General features: G+C 49.5%; 1 protein-coding gene across 2 annotated transcripts in view; it reads right to left on the reverse strand.

The window, feature by feature from the left end:
• The window catches only part of GNAO1 (G protein subunit alpha o1), a 151,205-nt gene that overhangs the window by 47,082 nt on the left and 79,366 nt on the right, over positions 1–24,757 (reverse strand). For both annotated transcript variants that reach the window (XM_036275444.1, XM_036275445.1), the window contains exon 3: positions 21,097–21,238. In XM_036275444.1, the coding sequence (XP_036131337.1) occupies positions 21,097–21,238 (142 nt within the window). The remainder of the gene's footprint in view (positions 1–21,096; positions 21,239–24,757) is intronic.

The following is a 24,757-nucleotide window of genomic DNA, read 5'->3' on the forward strand; positions in this document are numbered from 1 at the left end:
ACACAGATTGGGTGAGGACTCAACCCACAGTGATGATGTCAGTCACATGGGCTATGGGGCCCACTGCAGGGAGGCTGGCTGGTTGGCCGTGCTCAGGGCACCTTCTGAGCAAATGTGACCCCCATCACCGTAGGAAAAGGCTGATCACCGAAAGAAGTCTGACTTATTCCAAGTGTGGTGGGAGGCCATGGGAGGCTTAAAGGAGAGAAGTAGTATTATGGTTTTGAAAGCTTGCTGTGGCTGCTGTGTGCAGGTGGCCTGGGTGCGGGAGGGGGAGAGAGTACTGCAGAGAACACCCTGGAGGCTGGCCAGTCAACAGATGAGAGGTGGTGGAGGTTTGACATCACAGCTGGACGGGCCCTTAAAAATCATGCCATCTCTGCTCTCTCATACAAGCTGTGTTAACTCAAGGTTAGAGTTTGGTGGCTCAGTTGGTGGCTCCCAGCAAGGAGGTAAGAGCAGGCTCAGGTTAGCTGGCAAGTGAGGCTTGTGGGAGAGAGGGAGCAGGTGGTCGTGGAAACCCTTGAGGGAGAGGCCGTGGTTTGAACTGCCAAGTAGCTGGGGACCAGGGGACCACAGTCTGTCTGGGTGTGACCAGGGGACCGCAGACTGCCTGGGCAGGCCCTGGGGTTCCTGAGAAGTGAACATCACAGGTGGGAAGAGGGTGTCAAGCTTAGAAGGAGCTGCAGATCGCAAAGGCTGCTCACATCAACATGAGACAGGACACATGTGCCACTGTCTGCAGGAGGCTGGCAGAATCCACGGGTAGGGCCATCCGAGCCCCAGGAGGTCAGGCCCACCGGAACTCGCAGACAGCAACACTGTGGGGAGTAACTGGACTCTGGAAGTACCTGAGTCGGCACAGGCCTACTTTGTCTTACTGAGCTTCACAGATGTTGCTTTTTACAAATTGATGGCAAGACCCTCCACTAGAAAAAAGATTACAACTTGCTTTATTGTGATGCTCGCTTGCAGTGATCTGAAACCCAGCCTGCAGTGTTTCTAAGGGAAGCCTGCAGGTGTGTCTGTCAAATGTGGATGATAATCACATGTACCTTAGAGGATTTGCTGTGAGATTTAAGTGAGTTAGCGCAGTCAAGTGCTCAGTGTGACACTTGGTAAGAATTCAACTTGATGGCCACTGTGGCTTATTAATCATGTGTTTCTAGAGCTCTGGGACCCACCCTCAGTCAAGTAGAATGTTTCACTTTAGTTATGTTCCACTTGGAAGACACGCACAGGTAAGGGGTTTGGGTAAACTCAACAAAACAAAACAAAAAACCACAATGACATTTAAAAAAACAGCAACAATCGCCCATCACACACAGGTGCACACAGTAATAACGAAGAAAATTATCTGCTTCTGTGATCAGTGCTTAGAGGGTCAACAGAAAAACAGCGCCCCTTCCAGGATCTTCATCCCCCACGTAAATAGCTAGGAGCAAGGCAAATGAAAGTGAGCCATGATCCAAGGTCCCCAAGTGGCACGCTAGAGCTGGGGTGTGTCTAGATTCCTGACTCCCAAAGCTTGTGCTTTTGCCTATACCATGCCCCTTCTGTAAGAGCCTCGATCCTGAAAAGCATATCTGAGGCACCCCAATGTACTTAATGACGTGTTACACAGTCCATTAACATTCTAGGAGGTTTGAAATCAGAAGCCCTCAATCAGCTGCACTGCTATAGTGGACCCATGCTCGTTTCCCAGACCTCTGTAGCTGTGTGATATTGTCAACCAGTGTGCAAGCACCAGCCACTGTCAACGTCAGCAAACCTGCGTTCATACTGCGTTCGTACTGGCCACATGGGCTACCCTCAGGGCTCAGACGTCCAAGAGAACGTGGCCTTGCCCTGGGCTGAGACACATGAGCCTGTGGCTACTAGGCAGTGAGTGGGTTGGTGGGAACACCCCCGTGGGGACCGGTGTTGGTGAGTGCCAGGCTTTTGTAACTAACACTACTACTTGCTGCAATTCTGACAAGGTAGGGGGAGACAAGTCAAACTCTGATTAGAAAAATGAGGTTTCTGTAAAATTCCTCATATTGGTAGTTCAACTGGTAGCCCTGAAGGAGTCCAAGAAAATACAGGAACCTCTGTGGTCCTGTTCCTGACATCCCAGAGGCTCCTTCAGGGGCTCCTGAGCCAAACACAGACCTTTTTGCATAAAAGCATGTACGTGTGTGTGTGTTTATTTTAATTCTCTCCGGAGGATATTTTTCCACTGAGTTTTCAGATAGAGTGGGAGAGAGAAAGAGAGAGAGAGAGAGAAACATCTATGTTAGAGGGACACAATGACTGGTTACCTCCCACATGACCCCAACCAGGGCTGGGGATTGAAACACAACTGAGGCACGTGCCCTTGACCAGAATCGAACTCAAGACTCTTTGGTCCACAGGTCGATGCTCTAACTGCTGAGCCAGGGCAATAGTGTATATTTTAAAAAATATATATTCTTTTTCCCCTGGCCGGTTTGGCTCAGCGGTTGGAGCACTGGCCTGTGGTACAGAGAGACCCGGGTTCGGTTCCCGCTAAGGGCATGTGCCTCGGTTGCAGTTTGTCCCTGGCCCTGGTTGGTCGTGCGGGTGGCAGCCACTCGATGTGTCCCTTCACATCGATGTTTCTCTCTCTCTCTTCCTCTCTCTCCCTCCCGCTCTATCTGAACAAAAAAAAAAAGGAAAAATGTCCTCGGGTGAGGATAAAAAAAAAATATATATATATATATATATATATATATATATATATATATATATATATATATATATTCTTTTTGTTTTTTTAGGGGTAAGCCACATATGGAATCATCCCATTTTGCAGATGAGAACAATGAAGTCTGGGGAGGCAAGTATGTTACCTAGTGAGGTGGTCAATCCTAGATTTTGGATTAGTAGCTCTGTTACTAACTGCCTGTGTGACCTGTCTAAGCCTTAGCATTAGACTCTGATAAATGGTCCCAACTTCTCCAGGTGCTGTGCCAAGAGGATTAAAGGAGATAATATACACAATAATAAACGCCCGTGGTGAGCAGTCAGGAGATGTTAGCTATCACTATGCAGTCACCCATTTCTTGCACCCGCTTAAAATCTGCCTTTGTGACCACCATCTGGCTCTTCTTGTTTATTTGGTAGTTTGCTTCTCTTCTCTAAACTGTAAATTCTGTGAGAATTACACTTCTCAGGAGCTTCAGCCAACAGCCTCCATGCCTGACACACAGTGGGTCTTCAATGTGAACTTAGGAGTGTAGGAGGCCCTTTGAGATGGGAAGAGAGCTGGACTCTTTTCTTAGAAAAGGCACATAGTCAAACCCACACACACAACTGCACAGCCAAATACACATGTGCACACACACAGCACACACGCGTGTATACACACACACACACTCACCAATCTGCCTTTTATTTCTGGGATTGTAGCCTCAGAATCCCTAAGAGGAAGCTGGTCAACTATAAAACACAGGGACCCCAATGGTCTCTAAGCTACAAGATTTGTTCTGATTGTCTGGGGTGATGTCAACCCACACACCTGGGTCAACTGGGCTGCTCTCTCCCAGTGGATGAATAAGCCTGGCCACGCCATGTGTGTGCCTGGTGCCCCCTGCTGAAGATGCTGCTCCTCCCCGTTGACACTGTGCAGAAGAGACCACGCTGCTCGCTCCCCAAGCAAATTTAGTAAGACTCTGAAACCTCGGGCCCACATAAATAAAATGTGTTTCCAATGCTGAGGCTTCAGTTATCAAAAGGAGGCTTTCCAAAACCATTCAGGGAGTTATTTGATATACTGAGCTGACAACTTATTGGAAAAAAAGTGATTCAGAGACAAGAAAGAAAGGAAAAAAGGAAGGGCTGGGAGAGACCAGGGAAGAAGGGAGAGAGAAGAGGAGGGCTCTTTGGCGGTGGGTGGAGCTGGCTGGGGAGGGTGCAGGGTAAACCTACTTGGCCAGGCAGCTCCTCAGTCACATGCGACATCACGCCAGGCCCTTTCTGAAAAGGCTTCTATTTGAGAGAATTCGATGCAGCTGATTGGAGGAAGTGTGCCCAGGGCCCCACCTCCACAGAGAGGATTTGCCTTCTTGAACCCTTCAGAGGAGCCAGGAAGGCTGCTTTCTCCAGTGGAGAATCCCAGGAAGGCTGGCTGACCCCACGCCAGCACTGGGGGCTTCACCTGGAGCGTGAAGGTGAGAATGTTCACCTGGGCTTTGTGCGCTGACCTGCCTTCGGAGTCAGGCAGGCCTGGGTTCTGGTCCTGGCTCTTGGCAAGTCACTCAACTTTTCTGAGCCTCAGCTTCCTTATGTGTAAAATGAGCCTGATCATTTTACGTACTTACCTAGCTCATGTGGGTAGGCAAGCTTTCCCAAACTGCAGCCCTTTCTGTCCTGCTTCATAACTCCTGCCCAAACCATGTAAGACCCCGGCCTTCTGTGCATAATATGTTTCTTTTACTTGATTCACTTAAAAAAAAAATCAAACTCCTACACCATGGTCTTGTTCTAATATCTCGGCACTCATGAGCTAGAGGGGCTACATCCTTGTTTTCTGGATTCATATTAAAATAAACATATCCCCATTAAAATAAAGAATGTCACCCAGGGTAACAGCAGAAACAACAGCACAGAGCCTGGCCTGGTGAGCTCCATACATGGGGAGTTGTTACCACCCTGCTGTCAGCACTGTCCCTCAGAAGTGCAGGTGGGGGTGATGGTGGAGTCTATCCAGGCACCTGCCTCAAAAACCCTCCCCCATCTGGGGCGCCAGTCCCCTTCCTGTCAAAGCCTGGGCCCCAGCCTGGGTTGGTTTCCCCTTCACCTGTTCCCCTCTCTTCCCATACTACCTCCTGTCTGCACATATCAAAAAATTGTCCTGCACAAAGAGTACTTATTTTTCTTCATTGTCTAGTTCTCCATAGAGGAGGGACCCTGCCCTCCCGAGCCCAGCCCAACCCAGCTGCACAGCTTCCCCACCTTCACCACTCCTTCTTCCCCAAGTTAGCACCACTGGAGTTTCTAAGGAGGGAAAAAAGCTCCACCCAGCAGGCCTGGTTATTTGTCAGTTCTGCCTAGATGATAACCCAGAACTTCCTAGTTCAACTCCACCAGGAAGTTGTAACTGTTTCATTAAAAAAAAAAGGGCGGGGGGAATCCCCAGATTCAAACCTCAGAAAAAGTGCTCACCTTATAAACACAAACACAAGCAAACAAGCCGATCAAAGAGGTGTCGTGGCCTCTGTGTGTGCAGAGAAACAGGCTTGGGTTGGACTCAGAAGTCCCAGGTCCAAGTCCAGAATTGGCACTCCCCAGCACTGTGATGCTGGGCAAGACAATTGACCTCGCAGACCCTTGGCTGCCTCATCTGCAACTGGGAGTCAAGGTGGGTCCACTCGCGAGGTTGCTGTGTGGGTGAGGGGCAGATGGAAGTGCTTTGTGAGGTGTGGAGCGCCACATGGACATCACAGGTGTGAGGCGTCACTTTTGGGGCCTTGACTGAGTTGGGAGGCAGGTGGAGTTTACCTGATCCCACCATGGGCACCAGGACCCGATGTCCTTTCCTAATGGGCTGCTTTCTCAGTTAGATGATTGCTAATTCCCACTGGGAGGTGCTTCTCCCTCCAAGGGCATCAGCACTTTAACCAGGATTCCTAGAGACCCAAAGGGCTCCATCTACAACTGGGGCATTTGAGGCACAAGGGAGATACTGTAAGCGGGCCCCAGCATCACCTTGGGTAATATGCCCCTTGTAGGAAGAGTTCTGGGGTGGCGACAGCTTCCAAAGAACCGGGATTCTCTCATTTTATTCTGAGAGAAGAAATGTGGGTCCCAGAACAAAATTAGACTCTGACCTGGAGGCCCGGTCAGATCCCATCACAGGCTCTGCTTGGTTTTCCAGAAACATCCAAAAAAGCAAGATGCTTTGGCTGGAGACAAAGGTTTGCTTTCCAGTCCCCAGGTTCTGGGAGAGAGATGACTGCCTGGGCAGAGGCACCTGAGAGGCTCTGGTCTTTTGATCCCTTGATCCTTGACCTGCACAGCTGTATGTTTGTTCCCCAGGTGGGGGGCGGGGGGCAGGAAGCAGTCGGAGCCCAGACCACTGCTGAAGGGGCTCCAAAGTGACCAGTGAGCCACTTCTGCATCCCTGTTCCTGCAGCAGCCTTGTCTGGGCCACTCCAACTCCACTCCGCATGGGAAACGAACGCTCTGCCTTCAAAGCTGAAGGACTCTGTTTAGCTGAGCTTAATTCCCAAGGCCCTCACCCTGGCAACGGGTCTTTGAGGGATTTACATCTCATGCATTACAACAGGGGAACAGCCATTCAGCAAATTGTGGGGGAGAACACCCCACACAAAATCAATGTGCCCCTCTACCCCCCAAGAGCATAGCCACAAAACAAAACAATCAACAACAAAAATTTCCCACAAGCCCACTTGGCCTTGGCTGGCAATCAACCAAAGAGGAATTCAAACTTAAACTTTCATGTCTTCCTTGTAAAGCTCAGGAAATCAGTAATTGGTTTTATAATTGAATTTTCTGATCACGTATCAAAGGAATGGGTCCTGCCAAAGGCCAAGGAATGGTCTGTCTCCAGTAAGGACGGCCAAGGCAGCCCTGGAAGGTAGGGGAGGGGCACAAACCACTGGTGGGCTAAGAATAGAGCCTGTTATTTATAACCAGAGAAGCTAGTGACAGTAGAGCTTGCCCTTGCCGAGTGGTCTCCCCAAACATTCACCTGGAGCCCTGTGTTTCGGATTTCCTTAGCAATGGTGCGGGTGCGGGTGCGGGTGTGGGTGCGGGTGCAGGGTGGGAGATGGGAAGGCAGAAGGCAGGGAGACTGTGTTGGTAGCACTAGGGAAGGGGGAGGCCTGCCAGGGCAAGGGCCTGGGTAGAGGCCTGGGCGGAGGTTGGATGGGGTTTGAGGCCAGAGCCATTCTGGAACAGGAAGTGGGACACAGGAGGGGCAGAAGGAGTCCCAGGTTTTTGGCCTGAGTACATTTGAGGAAGAAGGTGTCTTCGACATAAAGAAGGAAGGCAGAAGGACCCAGCTCTGTGCAGCCTGGTTTTGCACGGGTTGGGGCTGGGGTGCAACCAGAGTGCTAACAGGTGCAGCTGAGCTTTTTCGAGCCCTCACTTGGTGCCAAACAGTCATCATCTCACTTAATATTCAGAGCAGCCCAAGGAGAAGATCATTTTCGTCCCCATTTTACAAACCAGAAAAGTGAGAAGCAGGGAACAGAGGTAAAGGAGCTGCCCACTCATGAGCCATGGAGCTGGGACTTGGACCCAGGACCGTCTGATCCCAGAGTCCACAAGCTCAACCCCTAACACAACACAACCTCTTTCCCTGCAGATAAAGACATCTCATAGCTAAATAGAAATGGTGAGAAAGGGTTTCCGATACTCAGAGATGGAAGCCTGGGTGTCGACAAGTCAACATTAATTATTCCACTTAAAAATGTTCCTGGTGAAGAAGGCAAGCCATAGACTGGAGAAGATATTCACAATACATATATCTGACAGAGGCTTCTATCCAGGATGTATCTTTAAAAAACTCTTACAGCCCTGGCCGGTTTGGCTCAGCAGTGGAGGGTCGGCCTGCGGTCCAGGGAGGCCCGGGTTCAGTTCCCACTAAGGGCACATCGTACCTCGGTTGCAGTTTGTCCCTGGCCCCAGTTGGGTCGTGCAGGTGGCGGCCACTCGATGTGTCCCTTTCGCATCGATGTTTCTCTCTCTCTCTCTCTCCCTGTCCCCATTCTATCTGAACAAAAAATGGAAAAATGTCGTTGGGTGAGGATTAAGAAAAACAACAACTCTCACAACACATTTATAAGAAGACAAACAGCACATTAAAAGGGAAGAATATAAGATGTGAACAGATACTTTACAAAAGAAGATATACAAATGGCCAAAAAGCACATTAAAAAAAGTTGTTAAATATCATTAGTCATCAGGGAAATGCAAATTAAAAGCACAACGGAATACCACTCCATGCAAGCAGGAATAGCGAACATGACAAAGACGATTCCAAGTGTTGATGACTATGGAACAGTAGGAACGCTCAAACAGTCTGAATAGTACAATCACTTTGGAAAGCAGTTTCGAAGTTTCTCATAAAGTTAACACACCCTTACAATATGGCCTAGCAATTCCACTCCTGGGTACCTACCGAGAAGTAAAAACGCATATCCACACAAAAACTTGCACATCAGTGTTCTAGCCGTGTCACATTGACCCTAGAATGGAAATAACTCAAATGTCCATCAACAGATGGATAGCTAAACAAAGGGTCCATACTTGCGGTAAGTCTGAACTTGGTCACTATGAAGTACCTAGGTGTTATAGAGAGACAGCAGTAAGAATCTATAGCTGGGCAAAGCATCTGGGAGGGGCAAAGTTTGTTGGCATCCAGATCACTCCAGTCTGGGTCTTGTGTGTGTGTGTGTGTGTGTGTGCGCGCGCGCGCGCACGCTAAAGCAAAGGCTTCTGCTGTGGTAGAAGGGAGGATAGCAGCCCTACGTTCTGAAAGCCTGGTCCTGCACAGAGCAAGAAGCTGGTCCCCCCACCTCATGTACACAGGGAGCTTGAGGCTCAGACAGGAATGGGGCCTGCCTACAAGTGGCCTCTTAAGTTAGAGACAGAGTCAGGGCTGTCACTGGACCCCTCTCGCAGAGCCCAGCCTGGGGGTCAGGCACACTGGGGTCGCATCCTGGCTTTGCTACTAGTTGGGCAAGTGACTTAGCCTTTCTTTGCTCATCTGTAAAATGGCAGTAATAATGGCTATCACAAGATTGTTGGCACAGTTAAATGAAACAATACAGTGTTTCCGAATAACAATATGGCAACTATCACCTATACCCACTGACCATAATATGCGTTGGTTCCATAGTCGATCCTTTGATACCCTACCCACTCTATACTCTATTAATATTATGACAACACGCTACAGAGGAGGAAAGAAAGTAGGCACAGGGAGGTCAGGGGGCGTGAAAGCAGCGGAACCATGGTGCATCAAGGTAGTCAAGCACCTGAGCCTTCTCGCCCCACTCAATGTTCCCAAACTTAGTCATTCATGTGTTATTTTCCCCCCATCAACAGGGCCCCGAAATTAGCCTCGTCTTAAATGATGACTTATGTGAAATTACGAGCTTCATATGGTAAGTGAATTTTTCTAATACTACACATTAAAATAGATATATAAAGCCCTGGCAGGTTTGGCTCAGTGGTTAGAGCGTTGGCCTGTGGTCCAGAGAGACCTGGGTTCGGTTCCCACTAAGGGCACGTACCTCGGTTGCAGTTTGTCCCTGGCCCTGGTTGGGTCGTGCGGGTGGCAACCACTTGATGTGTCCCTTTCACATTGATGTTTCTCTCTCTTTCTCTTTCCCTCCCACCCTATCTGAACAAAAAATGAAAAAATGTCCTCAGGTGAGAATAAAAAAAAAAAAAAAGATATATAGCCACAAAAGTAAAAACAAAAGGTTTATATGTACCACAATCTCATATCCACCACAGTATGTGTATTGTGCTAGGAACACGGCTCTGGGTACAGGAGAGTTCCCAGGATGCTGTCTGGCACACAGCAGGTGGGTCAAAGCCCTGCAGCTACCACGAAGGCCAGCGTCTGAGGGCTGACCACTGGACGGAGTTGGGATGAAGGAGGAAGGGTGAGAGGCGGGGAGGCTCTGCCACAACTGTCACCAACAAGCACGTTTTCAGACTTGCTCCATCACATCACAGAAGCAATGATCTTTAACTGCTAAAGCCTCCCACTCAGCCGGGTCCTGGCGAGGAGCAGGAAATAGAGCCCCAGGAGCCGTGCACATGGACCTCTCACCACATTAGAGGCGGGGCTTCGAGGATCTGGAAGGGATTTGGCTGAAACCCACATGTGAGCGCTGTGCCAGGGACTGGCTCCCTTTGGCCAAGAGCATTCTGACTTTACTTCTTGAGGTCATAGCTAGACATTTCCCAGAAGCCCCTGCAGTTAGGTGTGACCACGTGACCACATTCTGGCGAATGGAGTGTGCACTAGCTCCCACAAACTTCCCTGCAACCTTCCTTGTGTTCAGAATATATACAGAACTCTGACAACTCAACAGTAAGATAAATAACCCAATTAGGAACTGGGCTAAGGTTCTAAATAGACATTTCTCTAAAGAAGATATACAAATGGCTAAAAGTATATGAAAAGATGCTCAACATCCTTAGTCACCAGGGAAACGCAAATTAAAACCACAGAGATACCACTTCACACCCACCAGGAGGGCTATAATAAAAACGGTGGGCAATAACAAATGTGAGTGAGAGTGTGGAGAAACTGGAACCCTCATATGTTGCTGATGGGAATGTGGAACTGCAGCTGCTGTGGAAGACAGGTTGACACTTCCTCAGAAAGTTAAGGTAGACTCACCATATGGCCATTAGTCCACTCCTAGCATACAGCAAGGGAGATGAACACATGCATCCACACAGAAACCTACACACCAATAGTCATGGTAAGTAAGCATTATGATGGTAGCCAGAACGTGGGAGCAACCCAAATGTCCATTGCCTGACGAATGCATGAACAAAATCTGGTATATCCCAACAATGGAATAGGGTTCATTGTAACATAGATGAGCCTTGAAAACAGTATGCCAGGTGAAAGAAGCCAGATGCAAAAAAAGTACATATCATGAGATTTCATTCATATAAATCGTCCAGAATAGGTACATCCATAGAGACTGAAAGTAGATTAGGGTTGCCAGGGGTAGGAGTAGGGGAAATGGGGAGTGACTACGAATGGGTGTGGGGTTTCCTTTGGGGGTGACTGCCTTCTGTGCCCTGCTTGAAGAGGGGCCAAGTTCCAGGGCAAGATGCAGAGCCAGCTTTTAGTAGGCAGCCCCTCTCCATGTGTCATGGCGCGACTCCTGTGTCCCTTCCTGAACGATGCCAGGGCAGGGGCTGTTGTTTCCATCCTGTAGCTCACACAACTAAGGCCTGGGAGATGGCCTATGAACAGCTGGCTCTAGGATTCAGGTTCCAAACTCACTCTGGTTTCTGCACAATAGATTTTTCACAACTCTCTGCTCTGATTTCACAGGGGGCCATGGCGGTAGTAGGAAGGACAATGGGTCAGGTTTTGAAGTATCTGGGTTTAAGAATGGCTCTGCCACGGACTAGCTGCTTGACTGTGGGTAAAGCATTAGAATGCTCTGAGCCTCAGTTTCCTCATCTGTAAACACTGGTTATACCTGCCCCACAGATGGGAGGTCCAGAGCTAAAAAACAGATGGCGGAGGTACCAGGAGTTCACTTTTGTGACAAACCCAGAGCTGGGAGCTGGGAAACAAAGGGTCCCTGCTCTCAAAGGGGCTCATTACAGAGCAATGTAATTAGTACAGGCCTATATACATACCAGGTCAGTTCATTAGCCAAATCAGGATCATCAAGGCTACGTATTCCTTTCTTTTTCTTTTTTATCCTCACCCAAGGACATTTTTCCATTTTTTGTTCAGATAGAGTGGGAGGGAGAGAGAGGAAGAGAGAGAGAGACAGAGAGAAACATTGACATGAAAAGAACACATTGAGTGGCTGCCTCCTGCATGACCCCAACCAGGGCCAGGGACGAATGGCAACTGAGGTACGCGTGTCCTTTACCGGAATCGAACCTGCGACTCATTGGTCTGCGGGCTGATGCTCGCGTAGCGTGGAGTGTGTGTGTCTACCCCAAATTCCTATGTGCAGCCATAAGCCCCAGTGTGGCTGTATTTGGAGTAAGGACGTAATGAAGATTAAATGAAATCATAAGGCTACGGCCCTGATCCAACAGGATCAGCATCCTTATACGAGACAGCAGAGAACTTTCTTTCCCTCTCTCTCCCTCTCTGAAGGCATGTGCCTAGGCAGTGCCATGTGAGGACGAGAAGGTGGCCATCTGCAAGCCAGGAAGAGAGCTCTCACCAGAAATCAAAGGGGCCAGAACCTTGATCTTGGACTTCTTGCCTCCAGAACTGTGGGAAAGTCCAGTCTTCTCCTACGGAGTCTATGTTCAGCTATGGCAGCCCAAGCAGACTGAGGCAGAGAGCTCACTGCATAGATGGATGTGCTGTTCAAGCCCTTCTATTGACCAAGCACGAGGCAGGTACCATTGTTGTTCCCACTGGGAAAGAAGCGCAGAGCAGATCGGTCATTTCCCCCAGGTCACACTGCTGGTGAGCAGCAGCACTGGACTCTTCGAGGAGGGAGGTGGCTGCAGTGTCAACCTGAGCACTCTGCTCAGGGCGGACGTAGGAGTCAAGTCTGTGAGCCTGCCACGTGCGTGGACTGTGAAGGTCTTGTTGGCTTCTAGCCTGGCACTTACCAGGTACTCCATAAATGTTGGAGGAAGGATGGAGAGGATGTCCAGGCCCAAGACAATGATGATCAGGGAGTTCCTGGGCCACCAGGGCCTCCTGGTCCCCTCACACAGAAAGCACAGTCTGTATCCATACCTGGGGCAGGGGACTGGGGGCTGTGTCTTTAAACCCCAACCTAGGGCCTGAGTGCTATGGGGAATCCAGGTCAGTGGGCTGCACTGCTCAAAGTTATTCTGGTTGGTTCTTCCAGTGACTGCTCCACCCATGGGAAGCCATATTTCTGCATATCTGAGGATGCTTTGGTCCCCCGGACCTCAGTATCCACAGTCAACTGCCTAAGAGACCCAGTGACAGCATGTATTCTGGGGTTTTCAAAGGGCCACACAGCTAGCTAGGAACAAAGCTGGGTCTGAAACCCAGGACTCGCACTGCCCCCATACTCTTCTTGGGTCAGGGCTTGGGGAGGAGTGGGCCTGGCTGGATGTCTGAGACCCTCACTTCGCCAAGCCTGTAGGACTCGGGGTAAGGAGATATCTGCAGGGATACTTGATGCAGGGCTGCTTCTTGAGACAAGCACTGAGATGGAACCAGACCTGTAGGCCCAGGGTGGGGCAGGGCAGGGCCTGCCGGTAGCTATTTCCTGGACTGAACAGTGGCAACAGCAGGAGGGGCCTCTCCATTTTGCAAGGTTGGACCAGAGATATGTATTCAGCACAGACAACTAGCAGGCCACTCAGCACGCCGTGGGCAGACGACTCTGTCCATGGAGCAGAATTCAACTTCTGGGCCAGGCACTGTGCTGGGTGCTGGGAACAGATTCCAGCTGGAGTCATTAGGCCCAGGCTCTTCCCCTAACGATCTAGCAGGGGCACAGACATTGATCACACATTCATACACACACATTTCCGAATGTGACAACACCCTAAAGTAAGCTCCCAGGGCTCTGAGTGTCAAGATGGATGGTACAACCTGATTTGGAGGGCAGGGAAGGCTTCCCAGAGGAGGTGACAGCAGAGCCCAGTTCTGAGGGGCACAAGAGTGGAGGAGAGCATCCCCTGCAGAGGCCATGGCTCCCACAAAAGGGCTGGGCAGCGAGGCTGCAGCATTTATAGCATCAGAAGCAGATCCTGGGCCGGAGCACAGGCCCAGGGCTGCAGGGCTCTATGCTGAGGGCCAAGGATGGCACTGAGGGCTTTGAAGCAGGGGATTAGATATGCATTTGTAAATGCTCACACTGGCTCTTGCACGGAGCGCAGATTATGGGGAACAAGAGGGGAGACTGCTGCAGCTGCCTGGGGCCTTGACCAGAGCACTAAATGGGTCTGCAGATACTCAGTAGCAGTACCTCCCACTGCTCTGAGCTCCAAGTGTCCTGATGGTGCCACAGGGCACCTGCCTTCAATGAAATGTGTGCATAATGTTTATGACAGTGTTCAAAGGCATCCCTGGCATCACCCCCACCCTCAACCTGGTCTATATGCTCTGCTATCCCATTCTCGTCAAGCAAACAGCTCCTGAGATCCACTTTCCTTCTTCCCACCACCCAGGGAGCCTTCCAGATTGATCAGACCGAAACTGACAGCTTCACGTGGCTGGTCACCTCCCCCTGCCACCTGCAACATGGTCACCCTTGACACAGATGCAGCAATGGCAGCATTTGACAGTGTTTTTCTGACAGATTCCAGTGGTCTCTGGGTGCCAGTCCACACCAATGTTCCTGTTGGGCTGGATAGTGCCCATATCCGTGTGGGGGCGGAGGGTTCCCTCTAGCTCGGAGCTGGTCCTAGGAAGAGAGTGGCTGGCACAAGGGGCCTGAGGTTCTGGTGCTCTGGGTCAGGGGAGACCGCAACGCCTGGATAAAGAGCAAATCTGAGGTCAACTGACAGCAGGCAGCAAGGTCCAGTGAGGGGACCTGCCGATGTCCTGCCCGTCATGGCATCTTCCTGGACACTGCTTGTCATGAGCTCTTCCCCCAATTCAGACACAGCCTGGCCCATGCCATGGAGAACCTGCCTTCTTGGCCTGGCACTCCAGGCCTACAATGCCACCCTTCTTTCCTTCCCCTTGCTGCCAGTAGAAGGGTAGCTAGAGCAATTCTGGGACCTGGAAGGGAAGCAGTGACCCTGAGTGTGACAAGGCAGAGGCCTGTGAGAGAAAGGTACCTCTCTGTCTCATGTGCGTCACTGTGACTTGGGGATCTTTGTTACAGCAGGTAAGGCTGATCCCTGATTGATATACAAATAGTATTGTTTCCATTTTACAGGTGAGGAAGAAAACTGAGGCTCAGGGTGGTTAAGGAACCTGCCTGAGGTCACGAGCTAACAAAGGAGGATCCAGCTTTGACCTTGTGCCTGTCTGACCCCAGAGCCTGTGTAGCCGCCCCACCACACGGACAGCTTCACTCTGAGGACATGCACTGTGTCTCCGCGAGAGGGTAAGAGTCCGAGACCTGTCACTGGGCTTCTGGCCGCAGAGCTGAACTCTTGGACTTGGGCCCGGGGCGGGTGGTCTCTGGGGGTCAGGGTACTTCACCATTCAGGTGTACAGACAGCTGCAGACCCTGACAACGGTGATGGAACCCCAGCCTGGCCCAGGTCCCCTGCAGCCACCCTGGGCCTGGAAAGCTGCCTTCCTCTCCTTGCCCGGCTGTCATCAGAGGGACCAGCTGGTCTCTGCACCAGGCAGGGAAGTGCAGCAGGAAGGAGAAAGGAAGGAAGACAGAGGGCTGAGAGAGAAGGGGGGGGGAGGGCACAGAGCTGGAAAAGCTGGACCTAATTTGGCAGTGAGCTATTTTAGGACTATGCCCTGGGGACCTCAGACTAGGGACACTGGGGGAGGGGAGTCTGGTGGTGCAACTGCTCCTGGGCTGACAAGGGAGAGAGGAGAGAAAGAAAGCGATTCCTAGTGGTGGGCCACGTGAGCTTGCTGTCTGGGCCAGAAAGGGTCTGTGGAGGTCGGGGGCAGTAACATGTTAATGCTGTGGTTGGAGGTGCACAGCGCACAGCGAGCACTCCCTGTCCATGGTATTCAGTTGTCATAACAGTAGAATCCTCCCTATTTTACAGATGAGAAAACTGAGGCCAGGGCTTGGGGTTGAGGGAGTAGGGGTCAGAATACCCAGCAAGAGCTGAAGTCAGGAGCTGGGGCAGGGGGCAGACAGCAGCAATCTGGTTGCACAGAGCCTGGAACCAAAAGCCAAGCCTACAGGTAATTTCCTCTGCAGAATTCACACTGGTCCCAGGAAGCCCTCAGGCGATCAGAGCATTGCATTCCCTTGGTCACAGTGACAGGTGTGGGGCCAGGAGAGAGGAGCTCCCCCAGGACTGGGGTGTCTGTTCAGGGAAGAGACCACACAGGCACACCTTTGTGTCTCAGGATGCTCATAGGTCAGGTGTGGTGGGAGGATGCAAAAAATGAACTGCTATAACCACTGTCTCGCGAGGCGAGGGAGATTTTGTGGAGTCAAAGGTAAAGACCACACAATGGGACGGAGTGGACAGATGAAGAAAAGCCAGGGATGTCACCTGAGCTGCTGAATCAAGCCTCACCTGCAGCTGTACTTCTAGACTTCTAAAGCAATGGTCCAGTTGATTTTTTTTCATAAGCCACTCTATTACTTGTGACCCAAAGTGTCCTAACTCACCCATACAGGGGGTCTTGGCAGTGATACAAGACCCCTGAAGGCGGGCTTGCAGTTAAAGAAGGGGGAGAAGCTGAGTAAAGCAGCTGATGAATGTGTGTGTGGCTGTGGGAGGGGTAGACAGGTTCTAGTTTTCCCAGGGAAGTCACCCCCACCCCAAAGAGCAGGGTCTCTGAGCTGGGGAAGGACCCAGACGCCACCTGAGCCACCCACCCACACCCAGCCTGTGACTTACACGCAGGCTCTCACACAGCTGTAGGAGGCCTTGGGAATTAAGAAGGCCACCGTCTTAAACCAGGAATGTGATCTCTGTCCAAGCTCGAGACCCTACATCTTTGTACCCAACCTTGCCACCCCATGCAAGGCCTGCCAGGGTGTGAGCGCTCAGTGTGTGAAACGACCGACTGACCAACCGAACAAAAGGAAAGGAGGCCCCATGTGGGCTGGGTGATTTGAGGCAGCCTGGTGAGATGCAAAGAGAGCTGAACCTGATTCCAGTCCTGGGTCTGCCACCTCACCCCCTGAGGAACCCCTTTTCCTAGTTGGGCCAGATGGGGCCCATTTTACCCCATCTGCAAATTGGAGCAGCAGAACTGGACCATCTTCAATGGAGCAGTTTCACACTCTGTTAACCTGGGCAGGCAAAGGGAACAGGCAGGGCTGGACCAGGCTGTGTAGCTGGAGAGCACTAGTGCCCAGCACAGGGCAGGTGCACACGCTGCTGCCCAGCAGAAGCCTCTTCCTGGTCTCAGGTTTGGGCATGGAGCATGAGGCCTTCGACAGTCACCTCCCCAGCCCCTCGTCATACCTGACAACCACCTCAGAGGTTTGTACAGGTCCCAGAGAACTCAGGAAGACACAGGCCAGAGAGCATCCTTGTTTCTGTCTGTTTCAGAATTAGTGCAAACCACAGGGTGAACAGCACTGTGCTGTGGAGATGGTACCACAATATTTTCATGATCAAAAAAGGATACTGTTCTGAGCTCCACTGTGTGACTTAAATGTCAAGATTTCTCTTGTCAGAGGAGATACAATGACATTCTGGAAGCTAAGTGTGAAATATGATTCTTCCTCCCATAAGAGCTGCCATTATCTCTGGGGGTGAGGGGATAGGGACAGTTCTAAATGAAGCCCCTTGGAGGAATAGACGGGCACTGGGCAGCAACTCCAGCCAGTGTGGCTCTTTAGTCCTGTTCAGGTCAGTGACCCTGGGCAGCCATTAAGCGCCCTGTACCTTGGTTTCTAACCTAAACACCACATATAAACCCATACCCATTCCTCATCAGATTGCTGGAAGGATAATTCATCAGTTTTTTTAGTAGTAAAAATTTTAAACAAATAAGTAAAAGAATAAGAGCTAACATTTGCTGAGAACTTTCTACATGTCGTCAGGCATCCTAAGCACTTTATATACATTGTCTTTTAATCTTATAGCTCGTGAATGAGAAGGGAATTAGGATTATGCCCACTTTACAGACAAACACACTAAGGGTTGAGGAAGGCAGACAATTTACCGTGCTTGTGGTAGAAGTGGGAAATGAATGCAGCCCCTACTTCTTGTGTCAGGCATTGTACTAGGTGAATGTGATCTAGATTTTGTGCTTCAAGGACTTTATAATTTAGTGAGAGAAATAGCATAGGCACAGATGGTGAAAAAAATGAAAACAAGAGTATTTGCAACCCAATAAAACCTCATACAAGTTCAAGGCATCAGTTCTTTGCTGTTGTCTCATTAACTTACAATATATTTTAGATATACAAGTATACACATGCACACATTTTATGTGTTTATAAATATACGGGTTTGTGTGTGTGTGTGTGTGTGTGTGTGTGTGTGTATCTACTAACATGGATGGGATTGTTCATAGACTTTCTCAGTGAACTTTCTAACCCTGTACTGTCCAGTCTCCCCCATCCTTTCTGCCAGGGTCTGAGTTTAGGACAGTTCAGCCAGACAAGTTTCTCTGCTTTTGTGATGCAGATGGAGTCTGGGCAGGGTAAGGAGGAAGGGGGAAGGGGGAAGGGGGAAAGACTCAATTTGAAAAGGTTAAGACAATTTACATAATAATGAGCTGGAGGGTGAGGAAAGAGGGAGAGAGGGAGGAGAGACAGAAAGGGAGGAAGGAAGGAGAGGGGAGCCAGGGAGAGATGGAGGAAGAGGAAGAGAGAGGAAGAGGGAGGAAGAGATGAAGAAAGGGAGAGAGGGAGAGGAAGAGAGGGGCCCACTTATCAGTGGAGAGGAGTGGGCAGAGGGAGATGGGAGGGAAAGGTGGGAGAAGGAGGAGGAGGACAAGGGCAAGAGAGCGGAAGCCCTGTGGGCTGGGGGTAGAGAGGGTCTTTGGGAAACTTGGGGAGATGAACCTCTCAAGAGAGTGGGGGTGGGACAGACATGAGGAAGACAGAAGACTATATGAGAAAAGCGATGAGAGTTGTCCTTTGGACCCCTTTTCATCTTTTTAGAAAGATTTAGTTTTCCTCATATGTACCCCTAATGGGATTCCTTTAGACGTTCTGCCTGATTGTATGGTGCCTATTTAAATGGGGCTCTGCTCTGGACCTGAATCACACAGATTGCAGTTTCACTATGTTACAGCTCTGTATACATACGGATATATTTTGTACTGCATGACCTTGGGCAAATCACTTAGTGTGGCTGCACGTCATTTTTTTTCACTTATAAAATCGGGGTACCATTACAACCCACTGCACAGGGAGTTGTTAGTGTTAATAATTAATTCCTGTAAACTATTTAAAACAGGCCCTGGAACACGGAAACTGAAAGTTTCAGTTCTGAGTCTGTCTCTGGAGACCCCTCCCATCTGGAAACCCATCAGGCTGAAACCTGACTAACAACAGTGGCCCCATCTCCTGACTTTCTGCCTGAGGGTTTGCCTTGTCCCCAGTCATCCTGGCTGGTCAGGCTAGAGTCTCAGTTTCCTGATCCTTATCCTTTTGCCCCAGTAGCCAGTCACCAGTCTTTAATATATCATGTTCCTAGCGATTCCCAAGCAATCATCTCTCTACTCAGGATAATAAAATGGGGAAAAAAATCCCACAGGAACAATGAATATCTCCAAACTGAAGAGGAAGTGTTTCAGCATCACACTCACACAGACTCTCTGGGTTGTGATGGGGCAAGAGATCAGGGAAGGAAGTATCAGTTCAGGGGTAGACATGCCAGCGAGCACACACTCGTGGAAGATCCCAAAGGCTGCGCGCTGCGCGCTGCGCACGTGTGTCTGTGCATGTGCACAGGGGTGTGCTGTGGACACGTGTCTACCAACTGGTTCACTGAGATTCAGGCACTCTGCTCTCCCTTAGGCTAAAAGGTAGACAGAGAGCAAAGGCCCATGGCCTATTCTGTGTGTGGAGACCAGACCAGGCATTTCCTGCTCTGGGCTTTAATGCCAGAGTTAATTAAAATGAGTTAATACATGTAAAGCGCTTAGCACAGTGCCGGACAGCTAGTAAGTGCTCCATTAATACTGGCTGTTTATCAGAGGAGAGGAGGGTTTCAGGCTAAGGGAAAAAGTGAAGGGATTAAAAACAAACAAAAAAGCCACTGCCCCGCCCCTCCACTCCCCACACAGACAACAGTATAGTGATTAAGAGAGGGAAAGGGGAGTTGCAAGAGGTAGAAGAAGGTAAAGGGGGGGACAGATGGTGATGGAAGGAGACGTGACTTGGGGTGGTAAACACACAATACAATATACAAATGATGTACTGTAGAATTGCACACCTGAAACCTATATAATTTTATTAACTAATGTCACCCCAATAAAGTCAATAAAAAGAAATAGTACCTGTTTGTTACGACTGTGGCCATTATTGCTAAAATGAATGAAGCCCTATAAGCACCTTGGCTATTCTACCGATCTGAATAGGTATTTGCTGACTGACTGCTTTCTCAGACACCATTCCTAGTGTGCTCATTCTGGTGCCCCCAGCAGCCAGCACAGTGCCCGCTTCAGCAGGAGCAGCACCCTCTTCCCACAGGCCCTGGCTCTCTGACCCAACCAAAGCCGTCCCCTGGAGAGAAGTGCTTCCTCCACAGAACCAGCAGGGAGCCCTCCTGCCAGCCCAGCTTCCCCATCCCACATCCCGCTGGCTTTGGACACACTCTGTCACCCAATTCCCCTGTATCTGGAGGAGCCAATTCCTGAGCTGGGTCGATTCTGTACCATGGAATTACAATTCTGTGCATAAATATTTAATTTTACATTTAAAGCTATTTGTTACAGATGAGTTCTCTGACACCAAGGAGGTGAGGAGAGTTTTCCTCTACGACGGAGGTGATTTTTAGCAAAGACAGGGTAAGTGTATAACGCACAAGCAAATCACACAGTAATCAGGGATCAAGGCTCTCCATCCAGAGGCTCCAGGTGGGGCCTCTACCTGCTTCCCTTCCACACTCCACGTACCTCCCACCAGAACACAAAGAGCAGCTTCTGGATAGAATTCCCTGAGGCTGTTTCTTTCCCTCCCTTATATTTAGCTTTGTCAGTGTAGCTACATAAAGTTCAGCCTTACAGTTAATGCAGATGTTCGCAAATAAGAGGCTTTTATATACTCATTCCATCCACCACTGATCAGACACCTGCAAACTCAAGTGAAAAACAGTCCCTGTTCTAGGAAGTCCACTTCCTATAGGAAGGGGAGCCCCTTAGATTCTCAGACTCACCCCTGAGAGGCAGAAAGCATAAATTCACATGGCTACCCTCACCCCCAAACAAGACATGGAAAGCTCTCCTAAGGCAGGGTTGGTGGCCAGGTAGGGCAGTTAGATTTAAGAAACATGTTCTCTGTTCAGTTTAATTGTCCAGAGGCAAGCACTGCACACCGTTGTGGGAGTCCCGACTGAGAACAGTCACCAACCCTTCTCATTACAAAATGAGCCCTGGAACTCTGAGGCTGTTGTGTTTGTTGGCGACTTTGCTGGGAAGTTTGCCTACCAAAGAAGCCCCCTGTTTGCATTTGCCAGGTATGAACTGGCATTCTGGCTTAGGTGGGTGACTAGCCTTCCCTTGCATATACAGCATAGTCTCTTCTTGTTCCTGTGAGGCAGCCTGGCATTATCATCAGGACACAGTAGGGTACCAAGACAGGCCCTCTCCTTGCTGTGCCCCTGGGCTCAGCGGCCTACCTTTCTCTCCTTGTCACCATATTCGATGCCCAAAGTGTCCATAGCCCGGACGATGGCTGCCAGGGACTGGATGGTGTTGCTGTAGACCACAGGCTTGTACTGCTTCACGTCTTCTCCAGAAAAGCCATCTTCGTGGATGATCCTGGAGAAAAACCACACACACCACTGAGTGTACTGTCCTCACTTGGCAGAGAGCAGGGCGTGAAGCCCCGGGGTCAACCTCGGGCTTAGCTGGCTGAGGGCCGGGTCCAACTCAGGTGCTGAATTACTAAGCTGCAGCATGGGTGCCATCGATTTGGAAGGAAAATCTACTGAAATTACTGAAACTTAATCTGCAAAACAGAATAGTGGGAAAAAGGAAACACAGTCTCTTTATATTCCCTGAACATGTGAAAGAAACATCAGTCAGCAAAGTGTCAATAATACTTGAAAGAACTTGGAATGGGAGGGACACACACTAAGCACTTAAGTGTTAGCCATCAGAATTTTTAAGCAAAGCTCAGGGTCTACAATATCCAGTTGGGAGTGTGTAGCCTATAAGCCCCCGAGAGAAGCCTGCACAGAAATACTTTTCTTTCACAGAAGGTAAGAGGACTCACTCAAAATGAACCATCTTCATTTAAAAAATGCTTTTATTGATTTTTTAAAGACAGAGGAAGGGAGAGAGATAGAAACATTGATTGGTTGCCTCCTGCACAGGGGATCGAGCCCACAACCTGGGCATGTGCCCTGGCCGGGAATCGAACCAGGACCTCTCGGTCCATGGGATGATGCTCAATCCACTGAGCCATACCAGCTGGGCCCATCTTCATCTTTCTCTCTCTCTTTTTAATCCTCACCCAAGGACTTTTTTTTTTTTCCATTTTTTGTTCAGATAGAGTGGGAGGGAGAGAGAGAGAGAAACATGGATGTGAAAGGGACATCGAATGGTTGCCACCCACACGACCAACCAGGGCCGGAGACAAACTGCAACCGAGGTATATGCCCTTAGCAGGAACTGAACCCAGGTCTCTGGACCGCAGGCCGACGCTCTAACCACTGAGCCAAACCAGCCAGGGTCCATCTTCATCTTTGACAACAGAAAAGTCAATGGAAGAATTCTGCCTACTCTTCCGTCCTCGGCTGGGATTTGACCATCATGTCACCCTTATTCTGGTGGCTCCGCGCAGTGACATGCAGGTCATGAAGGCAACATCACAGTTTCAGGGGCCACGTGCTCCTTGCCCTCCCATTCTTAGGTTTACCTGAGGTCAGAGTGAAGGCTACATGTGCCCTGATGTCCTTTCTCCCTGCAGATGGTGGCTACTCAATAAACGCTCACTGGTGATAAAGTTCCGGATAGGAAAGGAAGCTAGAAAGGGGATAAAACCAAAACTTCGCAAGAATCCTCTTATAGTTGAAGTAATTAAGAAAGAGCAATTGGCCCTGGCCGGTTTGGCTCAGCGGTTAGAGCGTCAGCCTGCGGTCCACAGAGACCCGGGTTCGGTTCCCGCTAAGGGCATGTACCTTGGCTGCAGTTTGTCCCTGGCCCTGGTTGGGTCGTGTGGGTGGCGGCCACTCGATGTGTCCCTTTCACATTGATGTTTCTCTCTCTTCCTCTCTCTCCTTCCCGCTCTGTCTGAGTAAAAAATGGAAAAATGTCCTCGGGTGAGGATGAAAAAAAAAAAAAGAAAGAGCAATTGGATTTCAAGACTAGCATCCAACATTAGTCATCTCCTAATAACCTGTGTGGTCGTCTTTTTCAGTCCGGGATTGAACACCATGAGAAACATGCACATATTCTAATACAACAGCTGCGGCTTCTCTTCCACCTCTCCACAGCCCCTTTCCATTCCTTCATTAGCAGAAGAAAATTGCTAACAATACTTTTTTTTTTTTAAACAGCCTTATTGAGATGTAAGTCACATCCAATCCACCCACTTAAAGTGTGCAATTCAATGTTTTTTAGTGCATTCACAAGGTTGGGCAATGATGACCACCATCTAATTTTAGAACATTTTTGCCCCCCAAAGAAACCACACCACTCCCCACCCCCCACCCCAGCAGTAAGTGACTGCTAATCTGTGTTTTGTTTTTATAAACTTGCCTATTCTGGGCATTACATATAAATAGAATCATATAAGATGTGGTCTTTTGTGACCAGTTTCTTTCATTTAGCATTATGCTTTTAAGATTCATCCATGTTATATCATGTATCAGTACTTCATTTATTTTTATTGGATATAGTCTGGCCAGTGTGGCTCATTGGTTGAGCATCGACCCATGCACCAAGAGGTCGCCAGTTCGATTCCTGGTCAGGGCACATGCCCAGGTTGTGGGCCCGATCCCTAGTGGGGGGCATGCAGGAGGCGGCCAAATGATGTTCTCTCTCATTAATGTTTCTATCTCTCCCTCCCTCTCCCTTCCTCTCTCTCTAAAATCAATAAAGAAAAAAATTTTGTTTATTTTTACTGGATATATCACATTTTATTTATCCATGTATCAGGTGATGGATACTAATGATTCCTGTTGCAAAATTTGACCTGGTCCTGGGCTGTGGGTCTTATCCTGAGTTTCTCTAAGAAACAGATCGGCATGACCCCCTCAACTTTTCATTGACCTTTGTTAGTCATAAATTCATTTTTGTACCAGTTTCTTGAGGGAGTACACACCCAGTCTGGACCAGAGGGATCTCAAAGGGACTTGTTAGCTCCCACTGTAAACAACTAGAAAATGGGACAAAGAATATGAAACAAGTGTTTTCAGACATTGGAGAGTAGGCAGCGCAGGACTGTGATCCTGGAGAGAAGGGAAACAAACATGGTGAATCCTATGGGTGCCTTGGCTCTCTGCCTGGAGGCCTTTATGAGACCACAGGGAAGACAGGGAGAATCCAAGCAGAGCGCAGTGGTCTTACTGAGCTGATGAGATGAAGGTTGGAGCTCAGGAGGGCTGACGAGACTGGGATTTGAGGGCCAGAGTATCAGAGAAAGAAAGTACTGGGGGGGGGGGGGGGACCTGAATAGAGGTCCCGCTGAGTCTTTGGCTGAGTAGGGTGAGACTTCACAATCTTGGCAAGGACCAAGTATCAGGTAGCTTAGAAGTTGAACACTTTCCAAAGCTTATCAAAGCTGGGAGATATTCAAGTTCTGACCATCCAGGCACATTTACTCTGTGCTAAGTGCTTTACACATACCACCTCATTTAATATTCAAAACAATTCTAGGAGACAAAAACTATTATTTCCCTTTTATAGATGAGAAAACTGAGGCTCAGAAGCTTTCAGTGGCATTCAAGGCCCTGCTCATGACCACCAGGCAGAGGCTGAGAGGCAGAGCTGCTGCTTCTACCCTGGGTCCCTATATCTAGGTTCCCTGAGAGTCCAGAGACCTCACACACAAAGTGAGCATCAGAACACTTTTTACAATGTCAGCCTGAGGCGTGTGAGGTAAGAAAAGAAGGCATCTGGTTTGAGGGTGGAGAAATACCCAGGGCAATCTGGTCTCTTGTGACAGCCCAGGTCTGAGTCCTGAAGGAGGCAAGGCCAGTACTGGGAGAGCAAGAGTGAGGCCGATGGGATACCTTAGCTATAGTCAGTGGCATCTCACACTGCCCTAGCCTCAGAGAAACCGATCTTCATCTACACAGCTGAGTGAGAGGGCAAAATCAAGTCCCGGAGATA

Source organism: Molossus molossus, unplaced genomic scaffold, assembly GCF_014108415.1.
Source record: "Molossus molossus isolate mMolMol1 unplaced genomic scaffold, mMolMol1.p scaffold_m16_p_21, whole genome shotgun sequence".
NCBI lineage: Eukaryota > Metazoa > Chordata > Mammalia > Chiroptera > Molossidae > Molossus > Molossus molossus.